General features: G+C 33.8%; 1 protein-coding gene across 1 annotated transcript in view; it reads left to right on the forward strand.

Moving 5' to 3' along the window:
- LOC117123171 (complement C3-like) overlaps positions 1-22883 on the forward strand; it is an 80314-nt gene that overhangs the window by 5599 nt on the left and 51832 nt on the right. Inside the window, exons 4-14 of the mRNA XM_033269024.1 lie at positions 60-262; positions 390-432; positions 1223-1307; positions 4842-4941; positions 9098-9334; positions 14527-14724; positions 14825-14947; positions 15922-15990; positions 16518-16715; positions 17832-17981; positions 18581-18713. Of these exons, the coding sequence (XP_033124915.1) occupies positions 60-262; positions 390-432; positions 1223-1307; positions 4842-4941; positions 9098-9334; positions 14527-14724; positions 14825-14947; positions 15922-15990; positions 16518-16715; positions 17832-17981; positions 18581-18713 (1539 nt within the window). The remainder of the gene's footprint in view (positions 1-59; positions 263-389; positions 433-1222; positions 1308-4841; positions 4942-9097; positions 9335-14526; positions 14725-14824; positions 14948-15921; positions 15991-16517; positions 16716-17831; positions 17982-18580; positions 18714-22883) is intronic.

A 22883-nucleotide genomic window follows, 5' to 3' on the forward strand; every position in this document is an offset into this window, starting at 1 on the left:
ATATATATAGCATATATATAATATTAATATTATTATTATTTCACTATCTTGTTATTTAGTAAAAATTCGAGTGATTTCTTTGAATGAGGAACTCAAACCAACTGAGAGGAAAGTTCGCTTAGACGTTATCACACCTAAAGGAGCAATCATTGACCGACGAGAGGACCTCACCACAGATACAGGATATATTACTGAGATTTTCCCATTTTCTTCATACCCCACATTCGGCATTTGGTCTGTTGTTGTATACTATGGTTTAAACGTAAGTTGAACAATATTTATAAATATTTTGCTGGTCGCATAAACAAGATAATAAACGATTATATTTTGCGCCTTCTATTACTTCCAATTCAACCCAAGCTTATTTAATGATTATACTTTTTTTTTAGTATAACTGGAACAGCACTGTCCAATTCGAACTCAGAGAATATGGTAAATGATACAGTTTACTTACAGCATATAATTAGTAATAATGTATAACGTTAATAATAATAATAATAATAATAATAACATTAATTATAATAAATTTAATAATAATAACAATAATAATAAATTTAGCCACTGAAAATAGATTAGTTATTGGCAGTCATTAACTAGATCTAGTTGGCATATTACTTAAAGGTTAAAGGTTATTCATTTATAAGGATTGATTTATAATGACTTCTAATGATTTTTATATTATATTGTGTATACATCCTAATTGACAAAAATTAGTATCTTATAAATATTCTTACTAATACTACTATAATCTATTTCTAAAGATAAGATAATAATAATAATAATAATAATAATAATAATAATAATAATAATAATAATAATACTATTATTAATAAATGTAGCCACTGGAAATAGATCAGTTATTGGCAGTCATTGCGTATTGTTTCTAATAATTTTGATATTTAAAATTGTGTATACGTCTTAATTGACAGAAATTAGTATCTTATAAATCTGTATGAAATACTTGGCACCAACTAAAGGAAGTTGGTAGTCAGACTTCAAATGTGAATTAAAATTCATCGTATCAAAAAATATAAACAATCTGAAGTTTACACACACATTTGCATTGACTTCATCAACAATAATTGTTATTAGTCAATGTTTTATCTTTGGTTTTATTTTGTACTACTACTGTAACAACGTTCTTAGCTACTGATATTTGACGTACTGTATTATATCACATTCCTGACATTATAAATAATTATTATCAATTTTGTGTTTACAGTTTTACCAACGTTTGAGGTAACCATTGATGCACCAAATCAAATACTGCCTTCAGACAACTTAATTACTGCAGTAGTTAAGGCAAGGTTAGTCGAACTAACTGCGATTTTCTCTTTTTGCTTGTTTCAATTATTACATTATTTAACAATAACAATTTGAAAATTTTAATAACGACGAAAAGTATATACGATACAGTTAGTACATAGACAGGGGGCATCCCCAACATTCTCAGTTGAGCAGGCTTATATGCTACATACAAGGCTGACCCCTGTCAGGTATAGCAGGAGTATGTTGCTGTTATTGAATTTTAACCATAAAGCAAGAGTACAATCTATTGCTTTTAAAAAGCAGGAGGAGTTAGATATTTTTTTTGCGCTCCCGAAAACAAGTTAAAGGATATGTCAACACCACCTGCACTGAAAACTGCTTCAGTTCCGTTTGAAGCAATGTCGTACAACTTGCTGTGTGGAATCCACAGTCGATGAGTTGCTGATAATGGCATGGACGTTAATTATCTAATCGAGACAAGGCTTCTTGAAAACGATAGTTCTATCATTGAGAGGCCCGTGAGAAGGCTGTTCCATACATTTCCTCGGTTTACAAGTAGGGGTGGCGGAGTTGTTGCAGTTTATTGCCTTCTCTCCGTATTTAGAAAAATAGAAAAGTTTCGCTCTTTCGAAACTGATACAACTATATTTAAAGTTGCCAGCTATGTAATCGTTTTTAGACGATTATTATTATTATTTAGACGTTATAAGTCATTATTCATTAACTGCAAATCTTGTCATTACAGGTGACTTTAATATACACATTGATGATTCTAGGACTCCACATATTATCCAGTTTCTTGATAAATTCATTCACTTAACCTCACTCAATTAATAAATTCTGCTACTCACAAACGTAACAGGGACTTGCACCCGCCCTCAGTATTAAATAATTCTAATCTCTGTCTTTCAAATTTTAAAAATATGAACACTACAATATCACAGTATTGAGGAGAGAGATGAACTGGGTCCATTGAAATATAAGACTACCTCAACTCATAGTTCACCGACAAATGTAAAATAGCCAAGCAAGAAAGACATAGAGCCGAACGCAAATGGCTGAAATCTCAACCTCGATGTGATCTTGCCCAGTACAGGATTCAATTTAATCCTTACCATCGGACGCTTCATGTAGAGGCAAAGTTAGCAGGACGTATATTGGAAGTGAATCCGGTACTATCTACAATATCCACAGTTTCTACGCGGGATTCTACAGATATCCGTAAGATCCAAGTCCAAATTGACAAGTTGTCGTCACTCTTAGCCATGGGTGGACCTGGGTTCAAATTTAGGGGGTGGGGTCAAAATGTTTTAAAAAAGTCTCAAAAATATAGGGGGTCCGGGGATTTCCCCTGGAAAATTTAGATTCCTAGATGACAGGAAAAGAGCTTTCCTGACTTCTGAGATGTCTTTTAATGACTTTTAAGTCTTTAAAAATTCAAGATTTTCCCCCTCTTGAAAATGATCATATAAACTTTCTCATTCTTACAAGTTATTGATTTCTTTTTTGTATAAATCATTGGAATAAAAACGGAGTACTTACTCGGACGTTTCGAATTGTATCACAAAACGTCCCAGTAAGCACCCCGTTTTCATTCCAATGGTTTTTACAAAAAAGAAATCAATAACTTGTAACATACTGAAACCGGATGAAATTTCCTGAAGTTTCTCATTCTTATTGCAGTAAATAGTCCTATTATGTGTGTATACATACATGAAAAAATGAATAATTGCATACGTATTCTTTTTCCATTAATCGATAAAACCCAAAGAGAAAGGGAGTCCTAGGTCTTCCCCGGGGAAATGATTAATAGATGGCAGGAAATGAGCTTTTTTGAATTCTATTTTTCCCATTGTAACAAAAACAATTTCAGCTCACGGATCCCGAAAAGGTAGATCTAAGAATATTTTTTCCTTTGATTTTTTTAAAATATTATTTTTACCTAAGGAAAGGGGGCAGTCAGGACCCCTGTCCCCATATATGCCAGTGGGTAGCTGATCTGTGTGAGGATTAAAACCGACGTAGATCCTGCTCCCTATCTCGACGCAGACAGTATCGGCGCCTACGAAGGCCTTACTGGATTAACTTCGCCAAATATCTGCTGGTATCATGACAAATATTATGTAGCAACGAACTGCACCCACCCCTGAAACTACAAGCCTAAAACCTGAGCCGCCGAGAGCGGCATCGGGCCCGGGGTACCTCAGCTGCCCGGGCCCATTGGTTGGGGATCTGGGGGGCTTCTTGAAGCCCCAGCGTAATCGAGGGTCAAATCCCGGTGCCCCCCCCCCCTTTCGGAAGCTACGGCCATTTAACGGATTAAAGGACTAATTTAATCGATTATAGAGTGCCTAATTTCATCAGGTCATAAAAAATAAAGTAGAGAAACAAGAAAAGTAAAAGCTATCCTTCCTTTTATTCAAACGTGCTGAAAATATTCGTAACATAGGCCTAGATATCAGAATTTACAGTGGCGGATAGGGGAAATTTAAATAAAGGGACAGAGAGAAGGACTTTCACAATGGACAATGGATTCTTTTGAAAAGAAAAAAACACATGGATGACATTGGATGAATGTATACGTTTAATAATTTTTATTTATTTATTTTATTATTTTTTTACCTAGTTATCGTGGGCCCCTGCACTTGCTCTGGTTACTCCGGCCTCTCGACGCCACTGCCTAAAACTAGTCAGAGAAATGACTGAACCAGTGACTAGAAACGACTTGTCACTTACAGGACAAGGTACCAGATTTTTGGTAGACACATGGTGCTGCCGTTAGCGTGTTTCTATCTACAATTCGATGTAGTGACACAAATTCAGCAATTAGCATACAGTTCAAAGCTCTCAACAAGGATTCCATGGTCATGGTCGACTCTGCCACACGAATTATCGCAGCAGAACTTCTGCGATGGTTTAGGTTTGTTAGTGAACATCACCAGCTATGTGATACCACTACTAACGTTTCTGACAAAGGTCACCACCGTCAATACGCTTCACCTTCTGTCGTCAGTTCACTGATTGCAAAGGCTTCTAATACGCGTTTTGATGCAGTTCTTCAGCAGTATTTTTAACTCACCAAACCTGTTACATACAACTTCGTTAGGCATTCCTGATTGCAAAGGCTTCTAATACGCGTTTTTATGTACTTCAGCAGTACTTTTAACTCGCCAAACCTTCTTTCGTTACGCATTTTGTGACTCACCACATCATGGCAATAGGTCAGCCTGTAGTAAAATCCCTTCCTAGTCGTCTTGCTCCTTATTGTTTACACATTTCCAAGGCAGAATTTGTGCATATGCTTCAACTAGGCACTATTCAATAATCAAGCAGCTACTGGTCATCCCCCTTCATATGGTAGCGAAAAGGAATAAAACAAAATTACAACTACAATTGTTAGTGTTAAGGCTAAAACTATTTTTTTTAAATCAATACAAATCAGTAAGTACAGCCAAGGGTTCTTATACATTTTTACCACTCGTGAGTGTATCTCAGTTTCCTATTCTCGCAATGTATTATCAATAAACATTATGCTCTATAGTAACTTTAAATGATGGTCTTGTTTCTGTTAGATATGTGTACAAAAAAAATGTGAAAGGCACAGCACAAGTAAGAATGAGTGTTGTAAAAAATGGTGAAACAATAGGTGAATTTCCAGCACAAGCGGAAGAAGTAAGTGCATTATAGTAAATAGGCTTTTATTTTGTTGTTTTTTATTATTATTTTTATTTTGGGTGGGGTGAAGTTTCCAATTTAAATTTATTCATTCGATTACTCACAATCTACGATTGGAAAAGAAAAGAAAGGTTACCTCATTAGTAATTGTCATGCTATACTTTAGGTAAGACATTTCTCCTCAAATATAACATCACCCAACAAGAAAACTTTTTGAGCATCTTCTGCGCTAAGAACCGGTGCAAATATTTTAATTTTAACACTGTTTTTAAAAAATAATTATTCAGTCATGCGAAACACATTTCCGAACCGTTTTAACCACTTGAATTTAAGTTGTTTTTTTAAATGAAAATCTATAAATGAATTAGAGGCATTAGAAAAGTTGGAAAAACATGATACGATTAAGTAGTCAAGGTTTCACAGCCTTTTATGTTAACTACAGCGCGATTTACCATTCCCTTGGAAGTTGCCAAATGGCATAACTGGTACAGATGCTACTATTATAGTTCATAATGTAATGAGTTCTATTCGGAAATGTTTCCAAAAAACCAATTAATTTCGTCACCTTAACTTTTTACCTCTTCAGCACTTTATGTGGCTTGACTTTTCTCTGAAAATAGCGAACACATCAGAATTATGCAATCTTATATCATACTATTTACTCTTTTCTTTCATTAGATATATAGGCCTATTATACCCGTCCATATTTTCTAATTTCATTTTCACAAGTTACTGGGCAATCAGTTATTCTCTGTTTTTTCTTAGAACATTATTTCTAAGACATAGTGTATTGACATGACACAAATGTCTACATTTCAATCTATCATAATAATAGTACCGGTAATTAATATTATTATTATTTTTAATATATATATATATATAATTACTATTACTATTATTATTATTATTATTATTATTATTATTATTATTATTATTATTATTATTATTATTATTATTATTATTACTGTACTATGTTATTAGTGTTACAGTATTACATACTTATGTTTGTACAGTGGGATTATGAGTGCGCTTGAGTGACAATATGTTCCTAAAAAGGCCTCAGTATTCATAATTTTGTAGAAAATCGCCTACTTATAATAATTTTAGACATGTTCATTTATAATAAACAAGGGGCTCAAGTCTGTTGGTGTTCAACCCTATACTCTCCTAAATAAGGTCACTGCTATAATAAGACTTTATAATAAACAAGGGGGTTGAAGGCTGTGGGTGTTCAACCCTATATTCTCCATCAAAAGGTATGTAAGGCTTGTAATTGTTGGTGTTGTGCCGAGCATTAGACATCGCAAACCCTGGACGTGCAAACGGCAGCAAGAAACTCCTACCTATCGGCACTGCCTCAAACGTCCAGCAAAAAAAAAAAATCAAAAAAAAAAAAAAAAAAATCGCGAGCCGCCGTACATAAATTATGTAGTTTCTACGCATGCGTTAGCATTTTGCGTCGTAACCGCGATCAAGATTGTGAATAATAATAATAATTTATTTGAACGTACACTTTTGTATCAGTGGCACACGCCAACTTTGCGGTGCGTTCAGAAACTACTATACTTACTATTAAAAACGAAATCCCTTATCACTGAATCACCAATTAACAGTGTTGTAATAATAATAATAATAATAATAATAATAATAATAATAATAATAATAATAATAATTTGGATTTGTAGGGGTAGGAGGCGTGGTGGCGTCAGCAGGGGTGGCGCCAGGATTTGCCCAACGGGGTGGCCGAGGTCCCCGACGGGGTGGGGGCGGTGCCCCCGACGAGGTGTCAGATTTCCCCGACGAAAGCAAAGTGGGCGTGGTCGAGCTTCGATTAAAAGGTTCCAAAAGCAGTCCTGGGGGCGAAGCCCTCGAAAATTTCGACAATTTGGGGGTTTCAAAGGCTTATTTAATCGATTTTAGAGTCTACTAATATGTAAATATAAATATAATATTTTTTTCTCCCTGACGAATTGTGCTTTTTCTCCCTGACCGGGGGTGGAGAGGCAGCTCTCCCCGACGGGGGCCCTGGCTGTCAGTTGTGGCCAACCCTAGGCGTCAGTTGTGGATGGATTATCTCTACTGATTTTGTCCGCTAGTGGGCTTATTGATATTGGTTTATATTTATCGTTCTGACAACGACAACTTTAAAGCCTCGAATTAGGTTCTTTTGTTCTTCTATTGTTTGGGATAACTTGTAGATTTCCTCATGGAGATCATTAATCATGAGCTCTTGGGACGAGTTCATACCGTAACAAGTTCTTAACTGTGCGCGGAATCTCCTTACGTCCGGGAAATAAAATATAAACTCAATCTATGACGAGTATTTCCTCCAAGGATAGAAAGTGTACATGATCACACAAAAACATAATGTTCGAGTCTTAATGAGTGTAGTGATTTTGTTACTTAGCTATGTTGACAAGGCAAATCCACAATACATTTTAAGATATTTTAAAAACCACAATTTATTACAATGTAAACTAAATAAAAGTCCCAAAACTTTGCCTTTCACCAGTTCCACGAGAGAGTAAATTTCACGATTTAGTGTATTAATATATCATTACATAGGGCCTAGCTTAGCCTAGGCATCCTTTAATTGTAATAGCTGGTATATGACCATAGAGGTATGCTAGCCAAAGCCTTTTTCATTTGAAATTTCAAGATTTAATACCACCGGATGGGACGCTAGTAGCCAATCAGATACAGTTTTATACGGTCTAGCTAGAATTACTAGGCTAGGTCTTTAACTGTACTAGCTAGTATATACGCTGGCAAAAGCTGCATGGTTCCAGTAGTACTAGCTTGAGTAGGGCTAGGCTAGGCTAGCTCCAGGTAGAAGGCCTACTATTAGTATTAGTGGGCCCATGTGTCGTAATCTTCTGATGTTTTTAATTTTTTCTTTCATACTTTGTTCAATTTACGACAATCTCTAAAAGTTCTTCAAAATCGAAAACCCCTCGCTCAGATGATTACGTTTCTTTTTCACAAACTCGATCGTGTTTACGACGACGCAATTCTAACGCATGCGTAAAACTACATAATTTTGGGCGTCTCAGGGTTGGCACGGCGGGTTTACGAAAGGGCCAATTGCACTTCCGATTCTCTCTATAGAATACGTCAAAAAGCGAGAGCATTCCAGCGGATGCGATCTACAACATCTGAATTTGTCAACTAAAAAGAAGTCGTCGAGAAAATTGTAATCTGTTATGAGAAATAGTCTCTACTTTTCATTTTTTTTATCCTTTTGTGTAAAACGACATTCATGCCAATATTTTTCCATGGTTTACAATAATTAGAGTAATGCACATGCATTAAAAAAAAGAGTACAATTTTGCCAGAAATGGGGCCTTATCATTGCAGTTATAGTTCGAGTCTATTTTTTCTAACTTTATAGTTTGTTCTTGCTCTTTCTGAAAAAGGCTCTGATTTTGTTTTTTTTTTCTTTTCTTCTATGCCGTTTTCTGACCGGCACTTTGGTCACTTTCCGTCCTCGGGTCTTCTTCAAACTTTTTCTAAGCCAAGACCATATCAAAGATGTGCATAATAAGACGTCATTCTACATATATTATATAATATTAATAAATGGGTAATTACATTTTTAGGTTAACACAACTTGCGTTTTTTAAATCCTTTGAAACTAGCTACATCTATGTTACACGAAATTACTGTAAAATATATGAACAATTTTCGCTTTGACTCATAAAATTAATTAACGTAAGCAACTTATAATATATAGAAATCATCGCAGTGTCAGGTTTTTAAGTGGGATGTTAAGGACTCCCATCATCATCATAGCAGTCGTAGGTGGAGTCTCAGTGACTTCGAGTTTTTTACTTTATACTTTTTTGATGATTTTATAAATTTGTGTTTGTAATATCAACATCTCTTATCTTATCTTATCTTGTTTCCTATGTGATTTAAGGTTTTTCGAATAACTTCATTCATTCATTGAACAATTGTACTTCACAATAATAATTTTATCCTAATACAACATCGTTCGTTTGTAAAGTTATGCTTACTATATCAGTTTATGAACTTAATTATGTTGGTTAACATAGTCATATAAGGCGGTATTTGTAATGTATATTGCGTGTACTATAATGCTTCTTACACACCTTCAACTCTATTCCAATAATTATGGTTATTTTATTTCCAGCTTAATCTAGAAGGAAAAGCTACTTTTACGGTGCGACCCGATGAAACAATTGATGGGAATTGGTTTAGTAAATTTAAAGGCGCAAGACTAAGAATAGAAGCCGTGGTTACAGAAAGAGCAACCGGAGATCGAGAAAACATGACTGTTACTAGCACCAAATTTGTCGAGCAAGTGTATACATTCAAGAGAGATCGAACAGTCAGCCACTTTAAGAAAGGAACTACATTCGATATCAAGGTATTTATTTTCAAAATATTTGATAGGATTCTATAGATGTTTAAAATAGACAATTATAACCTTAACGTTATATGAAAAAATAGCAATATTGAAATCGTAGTTTCTCTATATATAGAATACAAATTATATACAATCTATAAAAAACAGAGATTTGTAAATCCACAAAAGTATGAAAGTCTGTGTAGGTGCAGGTAGATAACTCCAAGATAACACTGTTTAAACAGTGACAGTAACAAAGAGTGCACGGTAATATAAACTATAATAGTTTTCATGCCGTGATATTCTTCATTTTTTGTAATGAATTATTATTATTATAAGTTTTTTTTATACCGAACAATCAGCAGCGGATTTCGAATTGGCGTAAACGTGAATTAGCCATATTATAAAGAAATATACAAATACAAATACAATATTTACGCATAATGTGGGAGATTTAATCCTATAAGAATTTTAGTCATATTTATAAAAATTATATAAAGATAAAATATAGATTTTATTGAAAATTCTTATATACGAATGTAATCAGAGGAATTAAATAATACTTTATGAAAGGTTTATAACAGGGTTGGCATAAAAATCGGTCGGAGTGCCAAAGTTAATTTTGGATTTAACCCTGAGGGCCGCACCCAAACTTTTATGTTTCGAGTGTGCTTAAAAAACCTCCAAGCACTGCTTTTACACCACTTTCCCGTTTTAATGTTACTTTTTATATATGATCAGTGTAGGGCCGTAAAAAACAAGGTTTATTCTAGCCAATGTTGTTTGTTCAAAAACATATTTCTTCATAATTGATAATAGCTCATCATTCGCTTAATTTATTTTCTATAATAATAACCACATTAGTCGTTATAAATACTGTATCGAGATTTTTCAGCAAATTATCAATTCAATAAAATGTAGTCATTCTTATAATTCAATTTTAAAAATACAAACCAAATGCTAAATAAATATATAATTTGAAAATCACATTGCTTAATTTTTTTAATATAAATAATTGTTTTGAAGTAATATAATAAAACAATTGTTAAAACATAAGATACTGTCTTATAATAGGCCAAAATAAATTTAAAAATAGTATTTAAATCGAATAAATAAAAATAAAGTGTGTAAGTAGGTTAAAAATAGTTAATATAATTCAATGTCAAACATAAGAAAAGAACAGTACACTTATATTACCAGCGACCTCAAAATAATAAAGTTTCAAAGAATTATATAATATAACGTATTATTTTATGAGTTGATTTGTTTGAAAAGGTATATTAAAAATAAAACAAAAATATTATCTAATAACAAATCTTAATCTCATTATTATAGAGAGTTTGAACAGTCACTGAAAATTTGCTTTATTTAGATAACCATTATAGTTGAGTCCGAGCGAGGGCGGCACCATCTCTTTTAGTGAGAAGCTACCGTACGTGACCAAAACGCGAGAGGATTTCGTACAAATCTTGAACTATCGTTAGTACAGGCGTAGTAAAATAGGCTCCAGTTCGCAATTCTTGTTAATTTATGGCAACAACGTTTTTCTGACTCAGAATTTTATATTGAACAAGAAAAACGTTGGTGCCTAACTTCTCCAAAAGTTCAACTGGCCGCCATCTTGGAAAACAAGATGGCGGACACATCTGGTCAAACATAGTAATATGTGATATAATTCGAAAGCAAATAATGCACTGAATATTTTTTCCCATTACACTAATATGAAAAAAATCATAATATTGGAGATATTCATAATTGAACATGTCATTGCCTGCTGCCATCAGTGGGTGAAAATTTCACTTTTATTGTTATTGTATGAAGGTGGCTGGTTTTCTCGATTCTAATGCTGATATTTTGTAGAGTCTTATGTTTGTAACTAACTTGATACACTGGTAAACACATTCCATTTTTATTCATCTTTTTAATTAAACGATGTAAATTACGATATTTCTTTATTGCATTGAGAGTTTCCTATTAATATATTTTCAAGTGCATGTTAATACAGCTGCAATGTAAAATCAATACATTATCTGAACTACACATCCTAACTACTGAATTATACTATCGCCCTGACGGTAACATCCTGGTTTTTCCAAGTCTAGGCAAAAAACAAAATCGTTTAGCAGACTCCTTGACTGTAAGAGCAATGGTAAATACCGTATTTATTTGAATAAACGTCCTGAAACTTTCTTTGTTAAGAATGGTTTTGATGGGCATTTATTCGAGGGAGGCGTTTATTATCATTATTTTGTGTGTGTGTATGTGTGATTTAGATGTGTAAATACTCAGGTAAACCCCCCTAAATTTCACCACAACACATAATTACTATCAAAATGAAAGAAAAAAAAACTTACTGGAGTAGAAAATTAATAGGATCTGTTGACAATGATGTTGGTTTGTTTACAGTAATTTTGGTTGGTGGGGGCGGGGTTGGTTATTTGAGAAAAAAAAATAAAGGCGTTTATTTCGAATGAGGCTCTAGAGGAAGCATTTATTCGAGGGGAAATTAATTATTCAAAGCGGGATGTTTATTTCAATAAGTATGATAAATATGGTAACAGATTTATCTATGATTAACACTAATTTTCATTTAAAAGTTTTTTTAAAATAAGACTATCTCACACCGGAAACCATCTAGGTGCTTGCGAATCCAGAATTCGGAGTATACAAAACGTGTAACATGAAATTTCTTGATAATGAAAGCTATGACCATAGGTTGAAATAATAATGAATTGTAGATTATTGATTAAACTACGGTAATTACAGGCACTATTGTTTAAACTTTTCAAAATAACGTTCTCTGCTAACACCATCACCATTCCAGTACATCTTTCTAATTTCTCGAAGTGAAAGAAAATCAATGGATGATGTTATTAAAGCCTTTATACATCTTGGCACAACAGGCACAATTTCGCTGGGACAATATCGTTTGGCAGGATCTAGTTGCTACAACTCTCTGTGTTTAAGAATTCATTTGTTGAATCCAACAAAAAAATATCTGCCTACAAAATGAACGGACATAAGTGATAATGTTTCTGTCCGGGTAACTTTTAATACATTCTTGTTGCTTAAAACAACCTAACATAGAGAAAACTATAGATGTGCTAGATACTAGGATTTTTATAAAATAGTATTAGTTCTCTCCATTCGTATCAAGGGCGTCGCTCCGTGGTTGAAAGTGTGAGGTGGCGACTAAATGCAACATAAGCAATCCTTAGTTGGAGCCAGGGACTGCCTAGGGAACCGATGAGGGTCCAGGGGCGAAGCCCAAGGAAGCTCTGGCGCCTATAGCCTTTAATAATCGTTTCTAATTGATTTTATAAGTCAATCGTGACGTCATCAATGTAACTCCCAATATTATTTGCCTATTCCCCAGCGTCCAATAATTTTTGTATTATTGGACGCTCGGCATGATTTTTTTAAGGTTCGTGTGCAAAAAAAAATTCTTCATTTTTTCGTCACCCCCGCGAATACATCGCACACCGCGATAAAAATTGAATTGTAATTGAAAATTACTTTCGTAAAACAACCTTAATTAGAACCCGAAGAAAGTTACTTAAAATTCAATATTAAGTATGAACAATTAAGGAATTCATTGAATCAATGGATCCTCATAAACACAACAAACTGAACGTTTAATAGAAATACTCTAGACCTATTTTAAAGACTCAAGGAAAAATTTAGATATAGGCCTACGACCAGGCAGGCCGCCCGGGCCTCCTCCTGCTATACTAGGCATAGGCCGTAGCCTGGCCTAGTTATGAAATCATCGCACGATTTTACCTGTCTGCATGCACCGACCAAAAAGGACGTCAGTGACCGTATTCCCTCTCGAATGATGAAATGTTTATTTCTTTGACGAAAGTCTATCAAGCATTACAAACAAGTTCTTTCTAACACAATAGTTATTCATCGTATCCTCCGTACTGTACTGCTGATGTTAGATGAGTTAAACGCGTACTACAGGAGCAAAAATAAGCTTACGCACAGCTAAATGTAAATACGCACACGTATACTGATCATACCACTATATCAACTAATGGCTGCTACAACAGTTGGTTATAAAAACTAAAATGAAAAGACGGCGATTGACTTATAAAGCAATTAGTAGAGCATGCAACGGAAAATTATTATACTTTAATTATTATACATTCAAAAATTTCCTTCGGGCCTTGCAGGCCCTCAGGAAATTGTTTCAAGCATTAAATCTAACCTTCGTACAATAATTTTCCTATAGTGTCTATGCGGAGCTCTACTAATTGCTTATTAAGGAATGCAATTAACTTTTATTTCCATTCTACATTTTCAAAATACAGTGGCAGATCCAGGAATTTGAAATAGAGCTAACCCCCGGAGAGGGATGTTTACAGATGGAGCCCACCATGGTTGAGACTGAGTAGAGAAAATTTATGATTATGGCACTTCTAGTTGGCCGGAAATGGCACTCTCAGACTAAATTTGAATAATTTTCATTTTTCTCCACTTTGCCCCTTGAATCTGAAACTAAAATACTCATCATAAAAAGTTTTTAAATTATTCTGGTAATCATAATTATGCCCGCTTATATGTTTCGTGCAAACTAACATTGATAAAAATAATGATTTATTATCTACTGATTAGCATGTACAGTACTTTTAATATCAATCAAGGTTTTTCCATTTCTCCTCTTTTTAAATTTCCCTTTTGTGCAAGTAGATTGCGACTACACTATTGTTAGTGGAAATACTAACGTCTAATTTAAAGATGGGAGAAGGAGAATTTACGATCAAACAGGACTAGGGAATAGGAAGTACACAAAACATTAGTTAGCATTTTGATTTTTACAAACATAATTAGTATTTTGTACAAATACATTACCAAGTTAATGTAGTTGTGACTTGACTAAGTTAGCAGGTTTCTGATCTTTAAACAGCAGAATAATTCGAATGGCTTTAGGCCTATCACTTTCTTCGTCGGTTCCTCTAGCCTAGTATCCCGTTTTTGTAGCTGGAAATTGGAATTGATGATAGTTTGAAGGCAGGAACACACTTAATCTGATTGCTACACAAAAATAACTGTTTACCATTACACTAAAACTAATGAATAAAACGATAGAATGATTAAACTTCTTTTTTATGTTCTAGAGTATAGATATTTTCTAAATCACCTACACATATACAACCATGTTAAACTGAGATAAACATTTTTTATGTTACCCTAATGCTTTTATTTAGATTGACGTATTTCATTCCGATGGAACTCCTGGTAATAATGTTTTAACCAAAGTAGATGCATATGGCATCAATGATCAAGGAGTAAGAAGGAAACTAACGGGTGCACAAGACTTTTCTCTTGAGAGAAGTAGTAATGAATATGGCCAAGTGGACTTTAGAGTAGACGTAAATCAAGATACAAAATCCATCGAAGTGACAGTGAGTATGGTATTACGAAAAAGAGCGTTAGGCAATATATTTCAAATGAGCCTTATTGTTTTTGTTTTTACAATTTATACTTTTCACTTCATATCTATAGATTGAAACATTGGATGCTGCGTTTCCGAAAGAGGCAAATGGCCACTACGAGTTCACTATTTCAGCAATTGAAAGTCCAAGTGGTGCATACTTGCAAATACGAGTTCCTCATGGAGAAATTCCGGTATTAATATTTTTTATACTTTTACAGAAAAGTTAAGAAAAGAAATAGCGAAACAAATAAAACAATAAAATTATACATAAATATAAATTGAAGAATAACAAAAAATAAAAATTAATAATGAAAATAAAACATATAGTTAGATTTTTATGTAATTAAAATATGTAAAAAAATATAATAAATCTACTCAGATTTAAAAAAAATAATTCTAATAAAGTAATATATAATAATTAGAGAATTTAAATAGTGTACTTAATTAAAAAATTGCTGAACTTACGGTGCACGGCATAGTTGCATTACAACTCTTGTGCAAAACCAATATTAATTGAAATTGCATTAAGTTATACATTTATTTATATATAATAGAACTTTGCTGCACTTTTATTAAGATGAACACAGGTTGAAGCCGTGTTGGTGTTTGCTACTTATGGGAATATAAATGTGTAAATTGTATTTTTGTCTTAAATCATATTATTTAAACGCTTGTTTTTGGGTCCGCTAAAGGTGGACCCCAAAACCTCTCACGTTGTTCTTTTTGTTGTTATTACCAAACTTTAAAAGCATCCAGTTTTGAACGGACATGCAGCAATTGTTGTACACGTAAACTACAGGTTATTCCAAAAAACGTTCATGGCCCTTTTTAATTTGGATGCCCCTACATCTTCAAAACAAAAGAGGGGTTTTAGCATTACATTACTCCATTACCACTAATAGGGCATGTCGCAGGAATGGCGCATTCAGTTAAGGATGTTTTTTAAATAACCAAAATTCGTGAGTTCGAATCACGTCTTGGTATTCCATTTTCCCCAATTTTAAGACGTTTTAGTTTTGTACAAATGAACGTTCTAATTATTAAAAAAATTTTGCCTTATTAGCTCTTCCATTTTTTGTCAATCAGCTCCCAAATATCTGAGAATCTTCCATATACAAACGGAAAAAATGTTTCTTCATTGTAAATTTGTACATTTCTTTATCAGGTTAGACAAAATTTTGAAGTGGAAATAGTGAAGTCAGGATTAGCAGAATTGACTGGTCTTAACTACGTAGTAAGTTCATCATACTAATGATCATGTTATTGTATAAAATTATTAAACTTTGTTGTTTAATAATAGGATAAGACAATAGAATTAGCCAGAACTACATTACTAATCATGTCACTTTTTAAAAACTTAGGTCTTTGGAATTCTTGTTGCTATTACTATTAATAATAAGCCTTTAGTCTTGGTATCTTATTGCACTAAGGAATATAGAAGAAATAAGTACTTCCTTAAACTGCATAATTGAAATTAAATAATGAGAAGATGTAAAAGGGGAGGGGCAACATTCCAAGGGGAGAGTACCGGGAGAAAATGTCCTCGAGCAAGACTAATATATTAAAATTTGAGGACTACAGTTGACATTACGAAAACAATACCAGTCGTACTGAATGTGCTACTCACTCGGCCCTCTGGGGTAAGTTAGCAAAATCAACGTGAAATTTAAAGCATCGAACCTATGGTTGTAGATACCGACTCGCAAAACCAGTATTTTCCAAATTTCACACTATATCATTGATCATGTTTAAATATTGCAGGTTGTAGTAAGAGGGAAAATAGTTCAGGAAATGTCAGAAATAGATTCTAAGCTTGGAACTCTAAGGACAATCCGAATTCATATAACAAGTGACATGGTTCCCAGTGCAAGGCTAATCGTATATTCATTTGCAAATGACAATAATGTAATTGTTGCCGACTCAATTTTGTTGGATATCGTTAAACAATGTGAATCCCAGGTGAGTTCCATTGGATATTTCAAATGTTAATGTAATCTTTATATTTTAACCATCTTTCTAGAGGATGGTCCGTATAATTCCTAACTTCAAAAAAAGCTGATAATGAATTGTTATATTAAAATAAATTCAAATTCTGATACAAATTGTTTAATCATAGTAATACAAAAGTACAATAGTGACTTGTTTACTTTTTGCAAATATGTATGGTTAAACTTCACATTTTATTTAAAACATACTTTATTATATTTCTCTCCCATAAAACTGTTCTACTGCTAAAGGCAAAAAAAAAAAAAAAAAAAAAAAAAAAATCCGAAATTTTAATAAATCCCTTTTAACAGGAAGCGTCTTAATTCTGCAAGCATGTAGATTGTGAGTATATCTGCCTTAGGTTAATTAATTTGAGGAAAGTTTATCAATTTCACTATTCTTTATTTTACTTTTAATTTGTTTAGTTATATGCTATGTAAAAAAGGTTCTTCTTTGTTAATGTATACATTTCATATTTTCTGGTTTTAAACGGAAGGTCATACTACGCATGCCTATGTGTAGGTATTATAAAGGTATAGCAAAAAACATTAGGAAACATGCCTCTCCTTATTCTGAATGGTTAATATCTTTTTCCAACTAAGCAAACCATAACTATTTGCCTTGCCTTACTAATACACATTTTAACTATAGCACCTCTTAAAAAATGGTTATTTAATTATATTTTGTTCCAGATAATGGATAGTTTCTAAAATTGTAAACAATATGTATAACCCAGTGGTATCGTCAATTCAATACTATTAATGTGTAGGAATTTAGTGCCCTTTTTTTAAATTATAGGCTTAATGTACACGTTGATTAATACAATTTAAAAATTAGATGCAATGTTATAGCCAAAGGAACTTATTAAAATAGCATTTTAAATATATACCACAGTGAGCATTATTTATATACTAGTTACCATGCCAACATACACTAGACACCATATCAACTTTTCTTAAAAGGTACATCACTCCTAAAAGTAGAATAAAGTTATTTTTCAATCTGCGTTTATGTACAGAAAGTATGATTTTTACATGCATTGTCGTTCAGTGTGTTTATTTACAAGCATGCTATTTTTATTGATTAAAGCTAATTGTCAATCCGGATGATTCAGATAAAAGTCCAGGAGAGAATGTAGAATTTACAATCGTTGCCGAACCTCGGAGTCGAGTAGCATTGCTAGCCGTTGATGAAGCCGTCTATTTTCTTAAAGATTTCCACCGACTGACAAGAAAGAAGGTTAAATATAAATCAATTCTAGTTTCTTAATGTATGTTGTTCAACTACGAGTACAAACATACAACCCTCCCCCTACAAAACACACACATATCTATATCAGACGACTGAACGCCTCATGTCTGTTTTTCCCGATACACCGCTTACAACCTATCGCAGACCACCTACCTTCATGATATAGTGAAATCTAAGTTTAAGAGGCAAATTAACTCTTGATTAAATACAGATAAGGCTATAAATTAATTGTATCACCAAAAATGTAATTTGTCCAATATTGTAATCATTGTGGTAAATATCAAGATGTCTTGAGAAACAAAAGCACTCTTTGTATGTTAATGACACAACACAGATGAATCATTAAAGCCAAACATTTCAATTCAGCTGATCGCTCTTTTTCAATTTTAGAGTTTATTGCAGTAGACCATAATGCCAATTAGAGCGACAAAACTCATAAAGATTAAGATAACCACTTTAAACAACTACACCTTTTGGGCTCAATATTAGGAACGTTTTTTTCTATTTTTTTTTTTGGTTACAATTTACAGAAAAAAAATTTATTGCATGAGAACAAAAACTGTTCAGTTTGTGGTTGTCAATTTCAGATGTTTCAACGAATGGAAAGTCTTGACCTTGGCTGTGGACCTGGAGGCGGGGAAAATAGTCGGGAAGTATTCGAAATGGCGGGTATGGTTGCCATGACAAATGCAAACTTTGACAGAACCAATAGCCGGGAAGGTATGTAAACCCTTATATTATTTTATATATAAAACAAGATAATCTGAGATTACAAACCCTTGCCCTGTGGAGCCTTTTCTATGTACTGAAATTTAATGGCCTTTGGTCGATCCGCTCGAGTCTCTGTGGCCTTGCCAAACGATGCCTAACATAAGCACTGGATCCAAACATGCTATCTAATTATCGATCTGTGTTCAATATGTCATTTTTCTCTCAAGGTAAATTGAGAAGTTTGCTATGATTAGCATAAGCAATTTACTTGTCTAATGTATCTCGTCATGATCTTTTACTGTCAGACCACATCATAGCACTGAAACAGCCCTACTTAGGAAAAAGCATGATATCATGCAACATATTGCTCAGCGGAGAGGTGTATGGTTGGTCTTGTTGGATCTCAGTGCAGCCTTTGATGCTGTTAGGGGTCATTCAAGTATTATGTAATGCATTTGTTGGCAAATATTGACACCCCATATAACTGAATATCATCAGTTATAAATGGAACATATAACTGATGATTATCATCAATTTCATTTAAGACTAAGGATGCTGAATTTTTACACACTAGTTTACAGAAGCTAAGCAATTGTATTAGTGAAAGAAAGCAGTGGATGAGTAACAACATGCTGAGCTAAATGAAGAAAGACATCATCTATTACATTGCAGGTGTGCGGCAAGTCCATTAAGCCAATCGACAATATTCGGAATTAGGGTGTCATTTTTGACTCTTTAATAACAATGTCAACTCATGCTCAGAATTTTTGTTGTAGCCTGCAATCTCACATTCGGAATATTTCACAAATTCGAAAATATTTTGACACCCAGCTGTGCCATACATTTGTCGGAGCTCTCATAAGACTTGAATATTGCAACTCTCTACTCCTAGGACGGATCCATGAAGTTAGATTTAGATCACCCTCAGAACTTGGCTGCCCAAGTTGATCTGTGGTGGTAGAAGGTTCGACCATGCTTCGCCATATTTTGCGTCAACTACACATGCTGCCAGTGCGTGAGAGGGTTAAATTCAAGGTCTTTATGACGGTTTATAAGTGCATTGCCATTCCTAAAGCCAATTCAACCTTAAAATGCACCTCTTCAAAATTTCTTTACACGATTTGAAATTTGTATTGCTGCGAAGCAGCCAATTCATATTCTTGAGAGCAATTTGACCTCTGAAAGGTCATTGTTTGTCAAAAAACAATGGCCTAAGACGACTGAAAAGCGGAGTTTCCTTCTTTCGTTCTGCCGGGTAAAATCAATTACTTTAGGCGACGTTTGTAGACTAACCAACACGTACCAACGTCCGCATGTCGCGCTAGCCTTATCCTACTCTAGGCCTAGACAAGCTAGGATGGTATAGGCCTAGCCTTGAAGGGACGAATGTCCCAATGAAAAACAACGTCGCTCCTTGATAGCTAACATTGTCTATTTGACATCACAATAATTCATTATGAGACCTATAGTTGTTTTTTGAATTGTACTCCACAAATCTCAGCCGATACCTCGCACAACTCGAGTAACGTCTCGTATCTATTGTCATGACGTCATGGCTCGCTGGCTCACACTTGCGATGTCTCGCACTTGTGATCAAATTACACGCTGGCTCGCACTTTGGCAACACTCTTTGGCAGTCAACTCGCCCCTAGAAAACCCGCCCTTGGAAACTTTTCCCATAAAAAAATGTACACCTCCCAGACCATGCAGTCTTCACAATAAAAATTGTAACCTTTTGTAATCAACTACGTTTTCCACATACATAGAAATCTTTGAAACTTTATTTAAAAAAAAAAACCTAAGCCATAATTCACCACTATAGACACTTTTTGACAAAAATGAAAAATTACGACTTTGTTACCCAATGAGAAGTGTTCTAATATAGACAATGGGTCGTGTCTCATATTATTTGTTATATTTTTATTATTCATTGTTTTCACTTGACTCGCATAAGTAATTTTGTTCGAAGAACATTTATATGTAGTTGTACTTCGCAGCACTTCACTTGCAATTTGCAATTTCTAGTTACTATTACTATTTTTATTCTTAATAAGGAGTAGCTTAAAACTGTTATGTTCAATTATTTAAGAAAATTATTATGTATTGTTTGTTTGATTAGGAGTTAAAAGATTAGCGCAAGCTAATTTTTGAACTAATTTTTACTGATTTATAATTAAATTGAACTTAAATTACTATAAGTAAACGTCAACTGTAAGATGTGGTCGCGAACAAATGTTGGTCCAAACGACGATGAAAGTAATTATTTTTCCCTGAATTGATCTGATATATGGATTGCTATTCACATCCCGTGATCTGCAACTTGATGATCTATTTTGTTACACTTTTCCAGACCGGTAGGTTTCGAATCCAAGGCGTTCATTGAGTACCATATAATAATGTTTGATGTGCCATAGAAAATATCACTTAACAACATTGTCTTTGATGTATTTACTTTACTTTGCCTACTTCAAATTCTTGTGTCCACCACGGAGGAGGCTGAGGTGCAAAAATTTGAGGAAATAGTTCAAGCTGGCCGGAAAGGACACTCTTATAGTAAACGTCATCATCATAACATCACCATTATGATCTTTTATCAGCGGATTTCGGCTATCATAGAGATATAATTAATCTGAATTGTACCATAGAAAATATAACTTAATTGTCTGATGTATTTACCTTACTTTCCGACCGACGTTCAACGTTCATTGAGTAACTCTATTTTGAATTGTGTCCATAGGCTTTGAAATAATTAATTATAAACATAGATAAAATCATGAGAATGTATTTAAAAGAAATAGTGCAGTGGTAGTACCGGCTGAGGAGGGTGCAGGGGCATTTTCAGTCAGACAAGTCCTGGACCCCCTGTCGTCCGACGTGACACGACGAGGTCGTCGGCCCAAAAATATTAATTTGCCTATCCAAAACGTTTTTTGGTAATAAATATTTTCCTGTTTTTTTTTTTTACAGAAAATGTTCAATTAAAGCAAATAGAAATACATGTATTCTGAATAACATGAGACCAAATTCAACTTCCTTTAATAAATACTAACAGAGTAACACAGTTTTCCTGATTTTTGCAAAAATTTTACCTATTAACCGATGTTTTTAAAGTAAAATTAAATATATTTGTATGGATAAAGGATAAAAAAATTATTCAACACAATTTGATAAATATTAACAGAGTTACGGATTTCTACTGGCTTTGTTAAAATTTTACTAAAACCGTCTTTTTTTAAGTTAAATTAATTATTTTTTTATGCACAAACTATTAGAATTAAAAATAATTTTTTTTGTGATTTATTATTGTCACTTTAGCTATCATTTTCCACCTTTGAAAAAGTGAAAAAAAATCGATGGCTTGGAAAAAAAGGAAATTATAAAAAAAAACATGTTTTTTGGGCAAAAACCGATATTTTTGGTAATAATTTTTTTCCTGGTACTTTCTGAGAAAAATGTTTCATTACAGCGAATAAAAACATAACCCTTCTGAACATTTTGGCACCAAAATGAACTCTCTATCACCGATAGTAACTAAATATAGAGGGTTTGTATTTTTCCCCAAAAATTGATGCTTTTGCAAAACAGCGGCCATTTTGGACCCGGGGACCCAATTTTACGATTGCTACATGGCCAAAATCGATGACCAAAGGTATCAGAAGCATGGAAATACAGGTCTATGTATCAGAAGCATGGAAATACAGGTCTATATATCACAGAGTATGTACACGTAAACCATATCTAGCTGCTGGCCTAATATTGTGGCCTAAAAACACAATGTTTTGCCATACTAAGCTATAAAAATTCTCCCCATGAACCCTACCAGGGATTTATGTTCCGTGACCCTGCTGTTGGACATGTCGGACTCCTCGTCGGCATATTTCTGGAGCCACCACTGAAATAGTGTACTGAAAAGTTTAGTATAGCTGAATGAGTTATTAGCGTATTATAGTCCAATGCCTTTAATATTTCACAGAATATGTACCAACGTATAGATGCGGTGTAATCTGTTGATATGAGTATTTACCTTCCCCTTAACTTTTCAAAACATAATGATTTCTCAACTTGACCAAAATCACAATTTTTGCTTCACTACTGATTGAAAAGTGTTTCTCTCTCTGCAATCTTATGCCGAACGCCATAATTTATCGTACTGTCCATGGAATACATACGGTACCGTAC

This window comes from Anneissia japonica, unplaced genomic scaffold (assembly GCF_011630105.1).
Source record: "Anneissia japonica isolate Jap-2015-1 unplaced genomic scaffold, ASM1163010v1 scaffold560_len657749_cov147, whole genome shotgun sequence".
NCBI lineage: Eukaryota > Metazoa > Echinodermata > Crinoidea > Comatulida > Comatulidae > Anneissia > Anneissia japonica.